Source organism: Dermacentor andersoni, chromosome 9, assembly GCF_023375885.2.
Source record: "Dermacentor andersoni chromosome 9, qqDerAnde1_hic_scaffold, whole genome shotgun sequence".
NCBI lineage: Eukaryota > Metazoa > Arthropoda > Arachnida > Ixodida > Ixodidae > Dermacentor > Dermacentor andersoni.
Window position 1 is genome coordinate 26,485,058 of NC_092822.1, and position 20,368 is coordinate 26,505,425.

Genomic DNA, 20,368 nt, shown 5'->3' on the forward strand with positions numbered 1-20,368 from the left:
TACCTTTACAGACAGCGTACAAATAGCTCACTGAGGCGTCAAAATTTCGTTGCTGATTGCACCCACATTGTGTTTGTTTGAGAACGGCACACAGACGGAAAAGCACGCAATAATAAAGTCAGCAATCTCGCCACTCACTGTTGGTAAATTGTAACTACACTCATTTTCCGGCATATACTCAGAACACTTATGACAGACACACAAACATACTCAGTCTATAAAGAATGAACGTAAACTACACAAGAAAAAAAAAAAAAAACAAAGCGAAAGGGGGGGGGGGGGGATGTGAAGCGACTGATGTGAGCTCGCTTTAAGTATTAAAAGTTCATCTCTACTGTGAATTCAAAACACTATTATGCGCGTAACACGTGAAATATACTTTGCATGTAGTTGTGAGATCAAGCACTCAATACGCATAGTAGGTACGTAAGAATCTAAAGGTCCAATCAACTGTAGGTTAGCTTCATAACTAAAGGATCGGCATGACGACTGAGTTATACATCGCTCCAGTTTCTGCTAGGACTGGGAAAGTCATCGTTCACGGCACGTGTATTGATGGTCGTATTTATTTTTTATTTTTTGTCAAGTAGGGAGATTCGAAGGATACTCTCGGCTGGTGAACTAGAGAAGCGACTGAGGAAAAATAAAAGCCAACAATCAAGCGAGAAGGAACAACGCACAACATATTGCATGAAGAATGGGTATTCATTGTTTTTTTTTCTCAAGACCTTCAAAGTAGCCCAAAATTTGCAGCTCCTAAAAATAAAAGCCCGAAACATAAACAAAATTTTCTGTCGGTGCCCTTTCTGTGCAAGAATTTCTCAAGTGAAAGCAGTGATACCGGCATAAAATAGGCAGTATTCTAGGTTTCTTGGTATAGGTGTCTGCGTTTCGAAATGTTTACACAGTGTTTGCAAAAGATTACTCTTTTAATGTCGCATTGCTTGCAGAGTACCCTCTTGTATTTCCTGTCAGTTTATTGAGAGACTGTTCATACTTTTACCGGTATAATGTGGAGAATCGTCCTTCTACACATCGTTGTAGTGAGCAGTGTGAAACATAGCCTATTTCCAATAGCTCTTTTTTTTAAATAAAGCGAAAACAAGAAAACCCCGTCTTTAACAGGTCAATCAATATTTCAGAATATTTCGCAACTCTATGGGCACTTTTGAAAACGCGCCGTAGTGTGCATATACAAGAATGTAAACAGGACAGAAACCATCCACGATGATTGTCAATGTGAGCAAATGGACCGATCGAACGAAATAATCAGCCATCGAGCGAACGAACGAACGAATGAAAGAAAGAACGAGCAAACAAACAAACGAACGTTTTCGTTGCCAAGTCCTACCAACGACCATCGACCGCCGACCGCCGACCGCCATTCACCGACCACCAACCAATCACGAAAACAGGCGAAAGCGGCAAATTAAGTTATTCGCTTTAAAAAGAAGAAACACGCATGTACGATGGTCTCACGAAGCTCGCGATTATGAAGTAGCAATACGGCTTTTGATGCTTAATGGAGGAGAGCCCGAAGCTGGCGCGGGATGCTTTTTACCATTGAACTTCGGTGGCAATTACCCCTGTTACTACATCGTAGTCTATATCGCAGTGCACGTGTACTTACCTGGGCCCGAGAGTGCGTACCATGGTGGTGGATGCCCGTGATAAAATAAAAAGAAGATAACTGGGCCTGAGCCAACGCCGCCCAAATTCATGTAGTCACGGCGAGATGCTGATGCGGGAACATCAAGGGGGCTTCGCCGCAGGTCTCTTGTTTTAGTCATCATACCTTGCTGATGAAGCAGCGCACTGACACGGACACGGTGAAGACACACAAGAAAAGACGACACTCGGAGCGAGTGACTTTTCTTGTGTGTCTTCAGCGTGTCCGTGTCGGTGCGCTGCTTCATCAGCAAGGTATGGTGATTAATCACCAACTAGCCCAACTTTCCACATTACGGATCTCTTGTTTTAGCTTTCCTTTTTTACTTTTCAAGGCTCTTCTCCAGGTATGATCGGTTTTTCGGGGTACTGTAGAAGGGTAGCTTACTGATGTGGCTGAAAACATTTCTCTTTGGTGTTCCTTTAAAACACGGCATAAGGAACCAACAGACCCTATGTGGGCTGCCTACGGAGCCTCGATTGCCAGATTTGGGACTTACAAATTAGGGAGAGTGTTTTAGCTGTACCTATATGTAGCCATAAACGTGAACAGCCAGGTTTGTGGCGCCATCGTGTGGTGCATATTTTAACCAGAGAGGACAGAATTATCACTGCAGTAGCTGATACCACGCTACTTATCTGCTAATGTAAAGCATCAGCACACTGTTAAAAAATTTTGTGAGGCAAAAAACAAACACAGAAACTGTATAGAAATTTTCGTAACACATAATTGCTGTTTATTTTTCTGCTTTCTGTTAGCTTAATTAAAGATAGCCTGCTTACTGCTTTTCGGTATTTCAAAGAAAAAGAATATTAGATAGTTTATTCCGTTAAGGGAGTAACTTTTATTCCCCTCATGATTGCAGTTTTCACGTAGTACGAGAGTCAAATTTCGTTCAAATGTAGTCAAGAAGGCAACTCTGTTTAGCAAGGACACCGACAAAACCACGGATATCTTGGCTGCAGGCTCAGTGAAGCACGCTCTTACTCACTGTGGCCACTCTTTTTTGCTCGAGTGCGCAATAAACTTTCATGTAATGCAGATCGTTCCATTGGGTCTTTCGAATGGCGAATTATTCTCTGTCGTTAAACTTTCATTCCCTGATCCTCTATCACGACTATTATGAAAAGATAAAAAAAGTCGGCGATGAATAATGAAAAGATTGCGTTTTGGGAATAGTATGGAACCACGCGGGTTGGTGTTTTTAATATATATATATATATATATATATATATAATTGAGCTCCCTCTTATTACTTTCGTTGTCGACGACTGTGGGCTCGTTTCGGCGTTTCCTTCAGCAAATTGGGCAGCTTAATTTACGCTCGCCCTTCCAAGACATCGATGATGACGAAACTCGTAATATCAACGGCAATGAAATCACAAGAGGAAGGTTCGCATTGTCACAGCGCGCACTGCCGAATGCGTTCCTTGCAAATTACCGCAAACGGCCAAGAATTATAACGAAGACAGAACGCAAAGCGATCACAAGAAAAAAAAAAAAAAACGACGCCGCTTTTCTTAAATGCAATGCAATTATACTTAAGACGGCGTCGTTTCTTTTTTCTTTTTTTTCGTCCTCGGAATGTCACCGCATGCCGCGTCATTTAACGCGTTCCTTGCAACGGGACATTTCTTCATAATTGAGGCGAACGGGAAAAGAGGAATCGGCAAATGGCTGCAATTAATGGGATACCGACGCTGCTGCCTGAGCCATGTTGTTTCCGTGTCACGTGGTGGGTGATGTCTTAAACTACGCCGAAAGCAATTTAACGCAGGGGCATTACAGTTTCATAACTACTTTCCACCGGATGGTACCGCCGTCTCTCTTGACCGAAATGCCTGGGTTTCGCAACAGTACGAGACACGGAATGAAAACGAAAATGGCGAGAATAAACTAGGAACCGGACACTATTTTCGAATTCCAAGAAGAAGGCTACAAAATAGTAGAAAATGAAGACTACAAGTGTTGCAGAAGAAGACTGCAAGGTTACCAATATAGAAGAGTAGGATTTTCATAATAAATGCTTTTCTAATACCTTCTGAATCTTGGTCTAGCTCCTCCAGTGGGTATGCGCCCTCAGTGAGACAAGGTGCAACGAAACGAAAGAAGAGAATGCAAAAACTGAAAAAAAGCACATGAAAGATGTATTATAGAAGAGTAGAAGAAGTAGACTTGAAGAATAGTAATTGTAGCTCTGGTTGTAGGCAAGGTTGCAAGCGCGGAATAAAACCAGCAGTGGAAGATAGCGTCGTCTGATGTGGCCACCTGCAAGCAGTTGGCCTTCATCCCACGAGACCACCGGGCAACGATTCTTGGCAGGATAGGCCCAACCATCAAGCCCTCCTGAAGGTATATTGCCGAAACCCGCCGGCATTTATATATCTAACTATTTATGCCGTTTCGAAATCTATTGAAGAAAAAGAAGACTGAGAAGGAAAGAACCCTAGAATGGTGGAAGAAGAGAAGCGCATAGAGGAAAAATACGAAGAAGACTACTACAAGAAAAGCAGGAGAGATCTAGAAAAAAAAACTACTATAGAAGCGTAGAAGGGTAAATGGTGGTGAACGGAAGTGTAACGAATATGCTATAAGAAGAATACGATAATGAAAGGAGAGAGGTGGGGGTACTTCGTCACAGCAAGGCAATGCGCAGTACTGCGGTAAGCAGTATGGCCGAGGAACTAACGAATACGTAGTGCGATAGAAAAGCTGTATATACTTGTTATAGAAGTATTGAAAGTTACCGTATTCGCGATTTCTTTTATTTTTTTACGCCTGCACTTTAATATCGCGGATCTTCCTCGCCTCGCTATAGGCTTTCTTTTCTCTTAAGCGTAGAATTTACGAAATCGCTTTGCGAATAAAGTCGAACGCTATTTTATTATTTCTTTTTCCGCCCGAACGTTAGCTATATAGGATTTCTGACTGGGCTGAGTGCCGAAGAAAAATGAAGAGACCACACGGAGGTAGAAAGAAAAAAGAAGGGTGCAAGAAGTAGAGACATCAAGCATCAAGCTACGACCGACGAAGGCCGTAAAAACGGATTGATGCTTCGGCGGTCGGGGAGCATAAATCTTCGGTGCCGCAGCGCTGTACTTTCAGGAAGCCTGCCTCGCAGGAGCCACTGAAAGCACGGTCATGTGTATACTGCACAGAATATCATAAACAAAAAGGGGTAAGGTACGTAAGAAAAAAACGGTATTACGCGCGCGAACGTAGGAGCGTAGAATGTTTAGCCTGCCTATAGAAACCGTTTTTTTTTCTTCGCGTGGGATATGTTTGAGACTGTTTAGTCTCGGCGTGTGATGTGATCGAGACTCGAAGAGGACACGCGTTCTCGGTTTTGTGCAGTTTGCGCGCCAGAAGGCACCGAACAGCGCGGAGTTCTGCTGCAGCGTTCCCAACGCGCGTTTCTGCCGTGACTGCGTTCTTAAATATGCGGCGATTGAATTGAAATCATATACTTCCGATTATGGGTTGCACAGAAAACACATCGACAAGACAGGAAGGCGTGGACGACGTAAAGTTGAACTCTCAGTGTTTTTAATTGAAAGGTGCGCGGCGATTTATAATGAAAATCTATGCTTGCAAGGAATATTGATATACGGTTCGTGTCCCCGTTGCGTAAATCTTCTATATACCAAAATTTGCCATGCAGTGTCGGCATAACGCTTAAAACTTATGAGAATACAGTCGGGGAAAGTTAAAAAAGAACACTTGCGTCTATGCTTCTGTTGCGTCTTGGGAAATGGCCATGAGTTTGTATAACGGCGACATAGGCTGTACTATTTGCAAATTTATTTTAGTTTCTATATTCTATTTGCTCCGTTATAGATGTAATGATGTTATTCGCGAATATGTTGTGTTATGTATTAAACTTTGCTTGCTTCCGTTTTGCCTCTGTCACCGCGCATCTGTATCTGAATACACGCACTTTGTAAGAGTTGTTGCCTTGCAACGGTTAACTAGAGCCCTGTAAAGTCGCTTTCACGACCCAATGATCTTTCATATTTTTTTCTGTTAAATGAATTCGGGCCAGTATTCACAGAAAAACATCTTACATTAGAGTTCTTCATCAGAGGAAATTCTCTTCAATCCTGATACTGTACATATTAGCAAAGGCGGCGAGTAGGTGGCGAAGAGCCGTTTTGAAGGAAAAGCTTTTGTGAATCGCTCCCCTGATCCTAACTGACTTAGGTGTAGCATCCACTTAAAGTACGCGTACACCATCAAGACGTCTGAGTTGTTTACAAAAGATAACGCAAAGAAACATTAAAAACATGTGCCCCTCTCTCTCCGTATGTTTGCATGCAAAGCTGAAGTGCTAACGCTACGCTAAGCGCGTGCAAGTGTAACAGCTCCCTTCTTAAGTAGTTGTGCTAACGTTAAGTAAACGCACTCTCAATATTAAAACCCTGTTTTCTTTTGCAGAAACGCTAGCAAAAATACTTAATTCGCACTAATTGGCCCCTAGTAGCTCCGAAGGTTTGACTTCAGGTGCTTCATCAAACGAAGTGATGAAAGCGTGGAAGCTATGTATTCCGAGCGTACATTGTAGTAATTATATAAAGAATATTTTAGATGCCAGTTTACAGAGTTCGCAACTGCCTTACAATGACACACATACTCCCGTTCCAGCATTTAACTCCAACCAAAGTTCATTTCTTTGTTATAGACATTCCCATGCTTTATGCAATGTGTTGCTTACACAACTGTTGCAGTGTAACTTTGCGTTAAATTTCCATGAACCGGGAAGTACGCCTCCCATCGTCTTACTTCATCATGTCATCCTCAGTATAACATTAAATTGCTTTACATTTTCGGTATTATCAACAAAGGTAATTGATTGATCGACTTGTTGTTTTGTTAGTTCATCAAACTGTGAGTTATGGAGGTTGGCTTATGAATAATAAGTTCTACAAGGCACTGCTGTTTTTTTTTTTTTTTGGTATGATGAGGGCCTGCACGTTTCCGTTCAGACATCTAATTTGCCGCACGGTAACTTCTTAGAATTAGTGTAATACGCATACAGTGCAAACAACCGCGTATTGAAGAATGTGTCTAAAGTAATCTATTTCTCCGTTTCCTCATCCCTCCAGTCCCTATCTGTCTGTTTTGTCTGTTTTGTCTGTTTTGTCTGTTTTGTCTGTTTTGTCTGTTTTGTCTGTCTTGTCTGTCTTGTCTGTCTTGTCTGTAGTGTCTGTATTATCTATCTTGTGTGTCTTGTCTATTTCATAACGACAGACTTTGGCAAAAATTAAGACAAGAACTAGCAAGCTTGCCATCATACACCGAAGGCACTTTCTTCGCCATTAAAACAGCCAGTTGTGAAAAAAAGCAAAAAAAAGAACAAGAAGGAAAAAGTTAGAACTAAGCCAGAGCCCCCCCCCCCCCCCCCCGAAAAAAAAAAACGCCATACGTAAAGCCACGAAGCGAAAATGAAACTTGTAAAGCCGTAAAACTAAACTTTCCCCACGGTTCCACACTCCAGAGCAAAGCAGGAAGATGCTGCAAATGTCCCTACCACATGTTCGCGAACGTTAGACTCAGTCTCTCTAATTCTGTGCAGTGTACGGGAGGCTGGCGCTCGCGTCTGCTAATTGGGGAAGCGGGCTTAGTGTTTGAGGGAACGGGAGAAGGACGGATCGCCCACTGCGTGCCACTGGTCTTTCCGTGACGAAGCTTCCAAAATGTTCTTTGTCTTTCTACATTTAGTCGGCTTGGATTACGATCCATGCTGGACAATGGACGAACCGGCATTCTGATCTCTCTCTCTCTCTCTCTCTTTCTTTTCGTTTTTTTGTAATACTGACTCGTTCCATAGCTTTCGCGGTACCGCATGGATTTGGTGAGGCGGGGTATACAGGCTCAAAACGCAGAACGAGCGCTTCTCGAAAAAGACGTTAAATGTCGAAGTCGCACAGAGAGAAAAGAAGAAGAAATCAAGGTGCGAAGGCAGAGTCATTTCTGCACAAGCCTTTTCTGTATATATATATATATATATATATATATATATAAGCATTTCTGTCATGACGTGAAGCTTTTTGTTCATTGAAGGAACCGGCTTTGTCTCTGTTGGAATAAAGCTGCCTTCTCCTCAGACTTCTTGCCCGCCTGCATTCCCATTATTTTGAAGCAAAGTAAACGAACACAATATAAGTGCATGGGCTGCTTTGTGGTTTCTGGAGGAGTTAGGCTTAGCACAGTGCACAAAGAAAAGAAAAAGAAACGTGGCATGGCAATTCAAAGCGGCGCCCTGGTGTGACAGAAAGCGAAGTTATAACTCGTATTCATTCGAGGAGTAGACGAAGCTAAAGAAATCCAGGAAGAAAGTGGGCACGTGGCTTTCTGCATGTAAGTTGTGGAAAGAATTAAGAAACGTCAAAGGAAACATTACGGCAAGTCTGCTTGTTCTGGCTGTCTTCTTTCCATATTTTCTTTCTTTTTGCTATAAGAGAGACTTTCGCGGACGTGTGACTGCCATTGTATTAGTCTAAAGCTGTTTATCACGCTGCCTCTTTGGCAGACTTGACAGCTGGTTGAATTAATAACGCGATATTAAAATGTGTCTGCAGACACCCCGCGTTCTTTTATTTTCTTACTACACACTTGAGAAGTCAGTGCGTTTTTGTGTTCACTGACACATGTGTATTATTTTTGTTTGCTGTAAGGCATGTAATGACGAGATTATGCAGTAATGAAGAATACACAACAAAACAATAAAGCGCCTTTAAGTAAGCGCAGCTTGTTGCTTGCTAGAGGAAAGGAGCCATCCGAAATCACCTCTCGCAATTAATAATAATAATAATAATAATAATAATAATAATAATAATAATAATGATAATGATGATGATAATAATAATAATAATAATGATAATAATAATAATAATAATAATGATAATAATAATAATAATAATAATAATAATGATAATAATGATAATAATGATAATAATAATAATAATAATAATAATAATAATAATAACTGTAGTTTCGTTTACTGTGAACAGTTCAATTGAAATTCGTACTTTGCCTGATTTTGTTACTTAACAATACTTCAGTAGAGGCCTACATCTCAGGTACCATCGAAGAACTGCCGCCGATGCAGCCGTGTTCCTTTAGTAATGCTAAGCTTCACGTTTCGATGGTGGCGGCAAGCTGCTGAATATTTTCGATTCAGATGTCTGATCACCTTCTGTTAATTGTCTACCCAACCTGGAACGCCACACGTGTAACAATTGCCAGTGCTCTCCATTGCCCATTGTCAATGAATGAATACGAGTTCGCAGCCGCAACATCTATTCTCAGGCGACACAGTATAAAGCATACCTTCACCTCGAGCAATACCGGTTCATGGTCGTAACTTCAAATAAGGGTTCATCTCGCACAACTCTAGCGCACCTATTGCGTTACTGGTTATCATATGAAAATATGCATGCACGCCCTTCGAACTGGTTCAGGGAAAGTAGAGGACAGACACTTTTATAGAACCGAAGATCCCGGGGCCGCGACTTAGTGCGTCTGCAAAAGCTCAAGGTCACAAAATTGTTGCTGCGTTTCTTGAGGGAATATGAGTGCAACTGGAAAAAATTAAGCAAAAAGTTCAACGCTGTAACTGTCTCTCTTACGAGGACAACTCTTAAGGTCCGCTAACATGCATGAGCACGTGTGACAGACTGAACGACGGACGCTTGTGCATACTCGGGCGTGCCAGGTTTAAACTGTTCTCGGAATCTTCTCATATCTCACTCCTCTTTCCCCAGTGTAGGGTAGCCAACCGAGCTCAGCCTGTTTAACATTCTTGCCTTTCTCACATTACATTCATCTGTCTTTCTATCTTTCTATCAGCCTGAACCGTGGATTTCACATGAACTCTTCGTAAGCCGAAGTTCCGTCCCACACATATCTGAATGATCTTGCAAAATTATTGTTAAGCCGAGTACAGTTTCGCATAGCGAACGAAATACGACATTTTATTCATCACTGGATTATTTGCATACTTCTCGCTTTTTATTTTGTCCCAGAGCTATTTCGATTATGTATGAGGCAGTACAGTACGACTTACAGGTGAACTTTTGAGGACGTGAACGTTCTTCAACGGGCGCCTCAACCTTAGTATAGACGTGCTTCTGTACGACGCTCCAATTTGAATGCGACAGACTCGCCCCGCTTGGGACGCGAACCCTAAACCTCGTGCGCAGCACCAAAACACTGTGGCAACTAAAACGACCACGGATTGTGCCACGTGACCGCAATTGATTGTTTGCGCTCGGGACTTCTATTTTCCTCGACGAAGTTGGTCGTGCAGTGAGCATAAAATATCATGATGATGATGATGATCATCATCGTCGTCATTATGATCTTTAGTTACCTCTGTCTTGCGCAAGTTGGCCCCACCTTACGCCTGCAAATTAAATAAATTTCGTCGCGCCTCGTCGTTTTCTGCCGTTTTCGAGTGCTTCCATTAGCACTCGTTCTACAAGTCTTATAGACCATCGGTTATTTCTTCCACGCATTGCACGGTCTGCACCAACTCCATCTCTTCCTCTTGGTCGCAACTAGAATACTGCCTACACGCCCAGATCAACCCTGCCAGTTTCCTGTCTCCCTTAAAGTTATGCCTGTCATTTTGGATAGCTCGCTAGGGTTTCCACAGAGAAAGACGTTCGTGCTTCCGTGCTCCTTCCGACGAAGGAGTAGGGCTTCAGGTTCGTGTAATCGCGGTTTTGAATTCTAAGATCGAACTTAATGTGAAGGCGCAGGAATTTTCCTCGCTCGAACCGCCCGATTCCTGACCGATGCCTCACTGCCGGGGTGTCAAAGTGACTGCATGTGCGAGTACGCGCGTAGTTAATTCTGTATTCTTTTCCTTTTGGCGCCTTAAACATAGGTATAAGGAATCAATTCCAACTTGCCCAGCAAGAAGTTCTGTTGAGCCATATTTCAAGTACAGTGGGCCCTTCCATGTGGGCGCTTTATTCCGCTCTCCTCTCTTGTGTTGCGTGCGTTGTTATTTGGCGAATGAAAAATAGGTATAACAAAAGAAAGCAATGTGCAAACAGACTATATTTTGAACTTAGGTAACAAACAACTAGGACATTTACATTAAAAAAGAAGTATTTTACACGAATATACATTTCCATATTAGTTTCATTCGCAGAAAAAAAAAAAAGAGATATATTATATGCTTTCATGTTTGAAAATGATGACAGTGGTTCTTGCCGCTTTCCCGCTGAACTGGGACGCGAGGCAACACAGAAAGGAATGAACAAGGGAACGCCATCGAGGTTATTTTTTTCCTCAAACTTTAGTGAAAGAGCTTACTTGAGCTTCTCTCTAAATCGCCTTTGAGAGATAGATGAGAGAAATGAAGGAGAGGAAGGGCTGGGAGGTTAGCCAGACGAGCGTCCGGTTTGCTGCCCTACACTGAGGGTAAGGACAAGTCGTTGTCCCAAGCCAGAAGCGCGCAGCTGAGGAAGGATCCATGTTTTCTGACTATCGTTTTGCCGCGATGACTGAACAGCAACACTGATGGTGCAAGAAGACTCTAGAGGGCGATTTTTCTCAACTATATTTTTTTTGCAGGAAAGTTTGTAGGGTTAGGCAATTCTGCGCCCCCCCCCCCCCCCAAAGAAAAAAAAAAAAAGAAAACGAAAACAACTGTATGCCATACTCGAGGCTGTGACGCAATCGCTGGATTTCCTGGTTGCGCGTGGGCGTCATCCCTGACATCTATCGGAGGCGACAGCGTCCTCCTTTAGCCTTTTTTCTCTCGTTGCACGGCCTTAATAGGTGGCCCGCAACACACCATGCTTAAAGCCAATTTTTTTTTTCTTCTGTGGCTCTCATCTGGAAGAAACTCGTTTTCTCGTTTACAAAAATAGAAAGGAAGCCCGAAACAAGACGGAGTCTTCAGCGAACTGTTTTAATGCCGTTCGTCTGGAACATTTATGAGTGAGCGAGAGCTCGCCACGGTAACTTCTGTTCTAGAATAACAACAGAACACACAGAGAAAAAGTGAGGGATAGAAAGAGATGCAGACGAACAAAAATGGCCGGTCATACGAGCCGCCGAGCGTGCCGATGCATTCATTACACATCCATCATCTTTGAGCATGCAGCGTGTTTCCTCGGAACTGTGACGTGCCGGGCTCGGACGAATTATACATGCGCGATTCGACGTTGCCTTTATCTGCAACGATGCAGGAGCAGAAGAAGCCTTCTTGAGAGCCTTGGCAACCACAGCCCTTTGAAACGAGCCTGCCGCTCACATGTGCGTAACGTGCGGGATACTGATCGAACGTCTTCTCCACCTGAGGCTTTAGTGTAGATAACTCGGGGGGCTTATACCTTTTTTCGTTTGCCTATACGATTCACGCAGCGTTGGAAAACGCGTAGAGAGATTATGCACAGCAGCAGACCTTGAATGATAGCCTTTCGCATATTTTTCCCTTCGATTTGTTTATTTGTTCTTGTTTGTTTGCAGCTTTTCTTCCTTTCCAGCTATGGAAGTTTACGATGAACGCCGGACGCACGTCACCACCTGTCCAGATTGCCTTCTGGCGAGAGAGGTTGGTGGAAATCTTGTTTCAAAATGGGAAAGCTTGCTTACTGAAGTTCTGAAAGCATCGTGATATAGGCTTAAACTTTTCACCAAAAATATGAAAAAAGAAAGAAAAAAGAAACCTAGAACTGTGAAGTGAAAAACTGGAAATGTTTCCCACAGACGAAGTAAATGCATTTGAAGGAGAACGCATAAAGCGATAGGGCTGCCCACGCATCTTCTTTATTTCCCTCTTGTTAGGCCGTACTATAAGCTATTTTCTTTTTCTTTATATTATTTGAAGCACTCATTTCATATTTCGCTGGTACTGAAAGAAATCCCTTGAAGCGCATTGTGTCTTATTATGTTCGCCGGATGGACATGTTAGGCATGTAAGCGTGAATAACTTCAGTTAAATTGTTTTCGACTTGAGTACTGTGTGTTTTTTTTTAATTCTTAACATACTGATATTGCTCTCTAAGCTCGACATTATTTCTCACTTATGTTGTCTGCCAACATTCGTAAAGATCAAGATAGCATATCTTACGCCTACCCATGTTTGTGCCCTGACGGTTATGATACCGGAAGGTTAAGATTGCGGCATATATATATACATATATATATATATATATATATATATATATATATATATATATATATATATATATATATATATTCGATGGGTCTGTCTGTCTGTCTGTTCTGTCATTCATTCGTTCATTACCGGGAGGATCGCCTACCACTCATGTAAACGCTTACAGCTTTAATAGCATTCTTCGTATTCCTTTTTGTCTTTTCACCAGACGCGCGAAAAGAAAATACTCAATTGCATGTTTCTGTGAATAAATAATAAACGATAGAGAATAAACATGTTTATTACATAAGATGAAGCTCTGGGGAGGTGGCCTCATTCCAGACTGCCTTGACTTCGGGCCGCGTCCTAGGCCTTCGCAATCAGTCGTTGCTGATCCGCAAGGTCGGAGCTGGGCAAGGCCCAAAGCTCGCTGATTTGATGAAGGTTCGGAGCATGCAATGGTGCCTGTCTGCAACCCCCTAGTATGTGCCTCAGGGACCTGGGTTCTGCGCAGAAGCATCATTGCTAAGAGAATTGTGGCGGGGCTATAAGGTGATTTCTGGTTGGGTGGCGGAATGTATTAACATGTAGAGCTCGGAGGAATCACTCCTGCTCTCTAGGTAGTGACTTGTGTGGGAGTGCGTATTGTTGGCGGGTTAGCTTGTAACGTCGTGTGATGTCTTGGTACGAGACTTAAGTGTGCATGCGCTCGGGTTCAGATTCCTCGGAGTCGGCTCGGTGGCTCAAATCTCGACCCACGTGGTTTTACGACCTCGTTGCCAGAAATGCCGTGATGAGCTGGCGCCTCGATTTCATGATTGATCTCGTTGGCGGCTTTTGATTGATAAATTTGGGCGTATTCGCATGAATTCTGCCGCTAGCTAAGCTGCGACACGCCTGTTGAGAGTCGGTCGCTATTACTTCAACCTCTATTTGAGAGAGCACGTGGCCGCTTCCTCGGCTTGGAGGGGGTTGTTTTGGGGTAGTGAAATGCTGCTCCGATGTTCTCTATTGGCGATTGTGGTGGCTGTCGTGGCTGCATACCTAGGGTAAGATTCCGCATCCGTGTAGGCTGTAGAGGGTTGACTCCCGTATTGCTTGCGTATAGCCCGGGCCCGAACCTCCCTTCTCTGCGAGTGGTGCACTGGTTGCATGTTGCGAGGTGTGGGAGTGGTACGGTGGTGTTGCTCCGGATGGCGTGGAGTCTCAGGCGGCGAATGGCTGAGTGGCGCAAAGTGCGCCAGGCGTAAGAGAACCGCCAACTTTGTTCGCTTGCTGGATCAATGTGCCTCGATCAGCTCCTCGGCTGTGTTGAGCACTCCTAGTCGTAGTAGGAGTTTTGTCGACGTACAGATTGGCAGGCCCATCACCCGCTGAAATGCCTCTCTGATCATTGCGTTGATTGTCTTGAATCGGGTCGCGCTGAGTAGTGCGTACGGAATATCATAAGCTATTCGTGACACGACGAAGGCTTGGACAAGGCGAAACGTGCCCGCCTGCCTTACGGTGATTGACTTCATTACAAGTAAACGAGGAACAACGTTTGAGATCCTTAACTCCCTCCCGTTTCTCCCTTCTCTTGATATACGCGCGAAAGTTGCACAAGAAGAACGACGCGCGAACAACAGCGACGCGCACGCAAATTGCACGTGCGCTCGCAGCACGCGCTGGTTGGCGCACTGCTCTGAATGAGCGAAAACCGCGAAACAGTACGCGCGCGTCCTCCACGACTAGCGGGAAATGAGGAAGAGGACGGAGGCCAACAGCGCGAATCTCGCATCCCGAAGAGCGGCGGGAGGGGTGGGTGGAGCGAGCACCGCTGCGTTGGCCGAAGGCGCCGCCGGCAGGCCTTTTCACGAAGGCGTCAGCGGTGAGGGCCGGGGCCGCCGCTTCGTATCCCGGCCGGCCGACGCCTGCGCATGCTCGGTGCCCCAACGAACCAAAAAGGAAGTGCAGGAGGAAACAGGGAAGAGCCGGAAGGGAAGGAGGAGGCTGCCCTACCCAGGAGGCAGCTGCGGTGTGCTAGCGAGCGTCTAGCGCCGCTCTTTTTATGCATTGATTTCTGCGTGGGAAATGTGTCTTTCATGGCTTCAGTTGATCGCAAGTGCCGACTAGAGCGCCGTCTCTCAGAAGCGAAGAGGGCCGCTGTTTTACAATATTGGGCGAATCGAAATGCGGAAAACGCTTCCGATTATCGGCGCAAGATGTCGCGGGTAGCGGCGAGAACCAGTGGGCGCGGAGCACCGCCGGCAACCGGTAGCGGCACCACCGAGCGGTCGCGGTTCTGGGGCGCGCAGCGGCAGCAGGCGCATGGCGTCGGCGGCGGGGTATAAAACGGCGCCGTCCGGCAAGGCCCGACCCGGTGCCAGTGCGCGGTCGGGCGGCAGGGCCGCCGTGACCCCGTCCTCGGACGTCGGCGCCGGACTGCCGGGATGAATAGCGCGGCGGTCATCGGGCGCCAGCTACGCCAACAGAACACGGGTCGCGCGGGAGCCGCCGGCGGTTCGTCTCTCACGGCTGCCTCGGCGCGCGCTCGCGCCCCGTCCCACTGCAACCTGATCCCGGCGCAGTCTCAGCAGCTCCAGCAGCAGCAGCATCAGCACGCTCAACAGCAGCAAGCGCACGGTGCCTCGGGCGCCGGAGCCTCGTCTCAGGAGAACAAGGACGAGCAAGGCACCCATTGGACATGGAGCTGCGTGTGGGAGGCATGCAAGGCACTCTCGGGGGGCATCTTTCTACTGGCCTTGGGCACGGCCATGTGCGTGGTGGGATTTTTCGCCGAAGATTTGGCCACGTCGCCCGTGCCACGCCAAGGCAACGCGTCGGCCCCGGCGGCGGCCGTCTCCTCGCCGTCGACCACGTCCGACGGCGCTGCGACCGCCGCTGAGTCGCAGGTGGCCACGACGCTTGTGGTGGATCGCAACCGCGAGTACCACCTGCACAACCTGTCGTTCGCGGGCCCCGCCATCATGGGCCTGGGCGGCATATTCATCGTGGCCGCGTGCGTGCTCACCTTCGAGGCCAAGGAGCGGCCCCACCATCAGCGGGTCGTGCCCGTGGACGAGAAGAGGCCCTCCGCCGCAGAGGTACTCATCCCGGTGCTGGCCAAGACGCCCCAAGGCACTCACCTCACCGTGCCGGCCGTGTGGACCACGAATGCGGCCGGAGCCAGCGACGACCCGGGGGGGCCGTCGGAGCCGCCCCGGACGCTCGTGCTCCCGAAGAAGAACTCGGTCACCACGACCACGACTACGGCCACGACCACGACCACGTCGTCGCGCAGCAGCGCGGCGCCACCGACCAGGAACAGCGGCCGAGGCAAGAGGGGCAGCGTGGCCGGTAGCAGCGGAAGCAGTTCCATCATAGCTGCTGCCTACGCGGCCAGCAGGGCGGGGACGAAGACGGCCCGGACGTCGCTTTCGTCCACCACGACGTTCCTGCTGAGCCCGCGCTACGAAGAGCAGTTCCTGCCGTCGCCCGCGGACCTGCAGATCCAGGACCCGGACGGCTGTGACACGCCGGCCGACGAGTCGCTCGCCTCGGTCAGCATCGAACTGTATGCGCGGCGGTACACGAGGATGCCGTCGACCTCCTCGTCGCCGCGCCACTTCGCGTCCGTCGAGAGCGACGGTCTCTCGGACTCTGACGACGACGACGCGGTGACGTCCGGCGGCTACGCGCCCGCGGGGGCCTTCGAAGACCAGGTGGTTCCGTTGCTGGGACGGTGCAGCCCGCAGGACTTGGTGTATTTGCCGCCCCCACCGTCGTCCCGGTCCTCACACCACCGGGACGGCGGGGGTTCCAAGAGGTTCCCGCTCCTGCGGCAGTCGGCGTCCAACGCCGACGGCTGCAGTCGGGGCCTGAACGGCCGGGCTTCCGCCGACGAGATGGTGCCCAGCTAGGAGCGCGCTACTAACTTTCTCCGCCCCCGAAAGGACCCGGTCTTCGGCCGCCTCGGCCGGGTGTGTTTTTCAGCCGTTTCGTAAGAGTGAGCTACCCCTCCGCCGCCCCCGTCTCTAGACCGAGTGACACAAGCTTCGTCGATCATGCTCGATTTTTTTTTCTTGTTCTGTTCTCCGAGAAAGCACTCGACTCCTCTCCGTTTCCGAGAGGATCCGTCTGCAAAGAAATCCGGTGCCCGTCCTCTGCTGTGTGATGTCCTGCAACAGGAACGCCTTCAGGCAACGAGGACGCACGCGAAGAGGTCAGTTGCTTTCTTTTGCAAGCGGCTTGTAGCTGTTCTGAAATGGTGTCTGTACCTTGTCCTTCGCGCCAGTATGAATCGAAGGTTTACTCGTGAGAGCGACAACGTGCGAAGTTCTGACAGTCGAAAGATTTCCACCGGGAATTCATAACTCTAACGCGCTTGTCTACGAGAGCGAGCCATGACCTGGCTGGAGCCATGTATTTACTCAGACTTGCATATCATATGATCGTTCTTTGCAGTCGACATGAATTGGGCGGGCGTTTTTTGGCAGTTGGCTGTGGTTTGCGACTGCTCACATGAAATCTGTGAATTTCATTGAGAGAGAATAAGGAGTCGTGGAATAGTCAGTAGTAAAGTGCGTGCAGTCGAAAGCAGGAGGCACAGATTGATGAAGCTCCGAAACGTAGCTAACAGATAAGCAAGGAGCATTCTTTGATGGGAGCTCAAGCATTGTTGCACACGGGCAGCAGTATGCGAATCTACGGCTTAGCGTTACCCTCACCTTCCTTGCAGTACGTCGTGAGAGACAAGAGAAAATACTTTGAGCTTAAGAGGCATTTCATTACGGCATCAAAGATGATGTTCAAATGAAGCTGGACAGTTGGTCGCCGGTGACCCCATGGAAGAGCTATAGAACTACAGTAGCAAAGATTGGAGCTTAGATAGGCTACCTAAATGTTTTGGAGAAAACTTGAGTAAACTGAAGTCATCTTACTAAAAGGTAGAACATATTGTGCGAGATTTGCTTTCTGATTAATATTTTTTTTTCAGTACGTTCTGAGCCAGGAGTCAGTTGCAATATGTGGGACAGCTCGGACTTGTAACCAAGAATTTCAGAATCTTCTTCGGTTTATCGCCGAGTTGATGCGACTAAGTCATAAATTGAGTTTAATGGATACGTCAGCACGTCAGGTAGCACCAAACTTGAACCATGCTGGCATTCTTTTCAAGTTGCCAAGACACGCTGCTGCTAAAAATTACAAAACGAACCACGATGTTACCGTTGCCTGAATTACCTACGTATGCGGAGAAAGGTACAGTTTTCGCACGCCATGTGCCGTTTAATACGTCATGTTACTGCCTTCGCAAAGCCTGCCGTAATAGTTTTGACAGCGTTTAGACATGAGAAGCTCGCACCAGCGTACGAATATTACGGTAATGCAGTAAATTTCGGTTAGAAGGGAAAGGTAACATCTCAGTCAGTAACGTAAGTTATGAGTCAGTGTGCAGTATCTGGAAGATTCCGTGGCAGCAAAGTAATGTCCTTGATTTGATTTCGCCATGAGTCAAATAACTTCAAAGCAATCTTGTGGATCCCACATTCTGGATTGAACCGTTGACTTGTTAAAAACGTAGCCAATCCAAGGCTACTCCGATAAACGAAACTGTGCTTTCGAAGAAATGAAGCATTGCCGAACGCCAGCTGCGCATAAGGATGTTGACCTGATGTTGACCGGATGTTGACGAATGCTGCGCATAAGGATGTTGACGGACGTTGACCGGATGTTGACGGGAAATCCACTTTCGCATTTGCTTGCGCTCGGTGCCAGGTTTTGGCTACACAGATTGTAACCTATCGTACATATCGTACACACATGTGTAAAGTCTTACAACGAACCGACGTGACTACGGAGTTGATAGGGCATACTTAGAGTCATTCGCGTTGTATATACAGGATGTTTCTTTTTTAAGACAACACATTCTTTTATAGAAGAGGCTATAAGCCAAGTGAACGCGGTGCTCTTGCGGACGAGTTCTTAGACGAGGCGGTCATAATTTGCCGGTAATAACTTGAGCCCATAAACAACAGTTAACAAAAAAAAATATTTTATTAGTGCCTTTGGGGCAGTTGTTTAAATGGTGAATTTGAAGCCAGTTACAATTTAATACACCCTCATTTTTTTAAAGATTCTTTAATATCGCGCCTAATTTGAGATATTTGCGATCTAGTTTCAACGCTAGATCCAGGCGATATCGAAACCGAATGCCAAGGGAGTGCAGTAAAGGCGGTCCCGCTATCTTATCAGGCCGAAACGCCCCATGACGACAAGTGCGATGAAGTTGGCAACCGAACGTTTCGGCCGGTCACGGCATCTGCTGATACGGCATGCTTTGCCTGGCAAGCGTGTGGGTGGCTGTGTCGGGTCACAGTTAGCCGAGGCTTAGTATCGTTAATACATCGCCCCAGACTTCCTTACGGGGCGTTGCCCTCTGACGTGCAGGGGGACGAGCTCAGTCTCGATATTGCCTCGAATGAACTTTGGAATTTGAGACCATGAATCTCTCGAATTAGGTTCGATAGTCAAGACTTCTGAAACCAGGTGTGCGTGAAAATGTCACTGCCTCCAAATTTGCCGTTTAAACAACGGCCCCCAAGGCAATAATAAGTAGGTTAATTAATCTTGTGAAGTTTGCGTTATTAGCGGCAAGGTACGTCTGCCTCGCCTAGGAACTAGAATGCAAGAACGCCGCGTTTCCGGCTCTCACTGGGTTTAAAAAAAATCTTATTTGTCTAAAAAAGAAGGAAGAGACACCCTGCAGAACACACGGCTCGTTTTTTGACGTTGAGAGTGCGGTTACTAGCGAGACGAGTGGAGGGAGAGGGGCGGGGGTGAAGGGAGATAAGAAGGAACAAGAGCTGTTTCCAGATTTTTGGTTGTACAAGAATACCCGCGAATGGCGTAAACCCAACCAGAATGCTTTAGATTTAACAAGCCTGCAGCTGGGGCCAGTTGTGTGTTGTGTTGTTTCCTGCAATCTCTGTGCCCAGAGTTCTGTGCACTGTGTGCTCAATTTAAAAAAAAAAAGAAAAGAAAAACTGCATGCTACTCTGAAGACAACCATCTATGGTGCAGCGAATAAGTCCTTTGAGGGGGATGTTTTATACCTTGAACCTGCGAATACTGTTAGCGAAATCTTCCAAGAATGTAAAAGTACAAGAATGACCGGGAACTCGTTAAGATCGGCGCGTTTTCCAATGCACGCAACATAAAGTACGTTGTTTTCACCATAGTAGTCCGCTTTCGGATGCGGCCAGAAACATGCCAGTTCAAGTAGGAATGACAGGAGGAAAATACCCGGGAGTTTGGTGGTCGTTTCACGGTATGCGGTCGCCAAAGGTCTTTATCTTTATTAACAGTTACGGCTCGTGGAAACATATCAACATCACGCAAAGTGAAAGAAGCAGAAGAATAAGAAGAAGAAGAAGAAGAAAAAGCAGGTTAGCGAGTGTCTCCTGAAAGAGGGCTCCTTCACCACCTTGGAAAGGAGGACGAAAAGCAGGGAAAGAGAAAAAGAAGAAGGGACATCACACCGCAAGAATTCACATCACGCACGGTGCATGAATATTTCATTAGCGAGAGGAGTTCACGTAGGC

At 46.6% G+C, this 20,368-nt stretch overlaps 1 protein-coding gene across 1 annotated transcript in view; it reads left to right on the plus strand.

Moving 5' to 3' along the window:
* The first annotated feature begins 15,159 nt into the window (after positions 1 to 15,159).
* The window catches only part of LOC126527348 (uncharacterized), a 279,210-nt gene continuing 274,001 nt past the window's right edge, over positions 15,160 to 20,368 (plus strand). Inside the window, exon 1 of the mRNA XM_050175144.2 lies at positions 15,160 to 16,989. Within this exon, the coding sequence (XP_050031101.1) occupies positions 15,218 to 16,687 (1,470 nt within the window). The 5' untranslated portion in view covers positions 15,160 to 15,217 and the 3' untranslated portion in view covers positions 16,688 to 16,989. The remainder of the gene's footprint in view (positions 16,990 to 20,368) is intronic.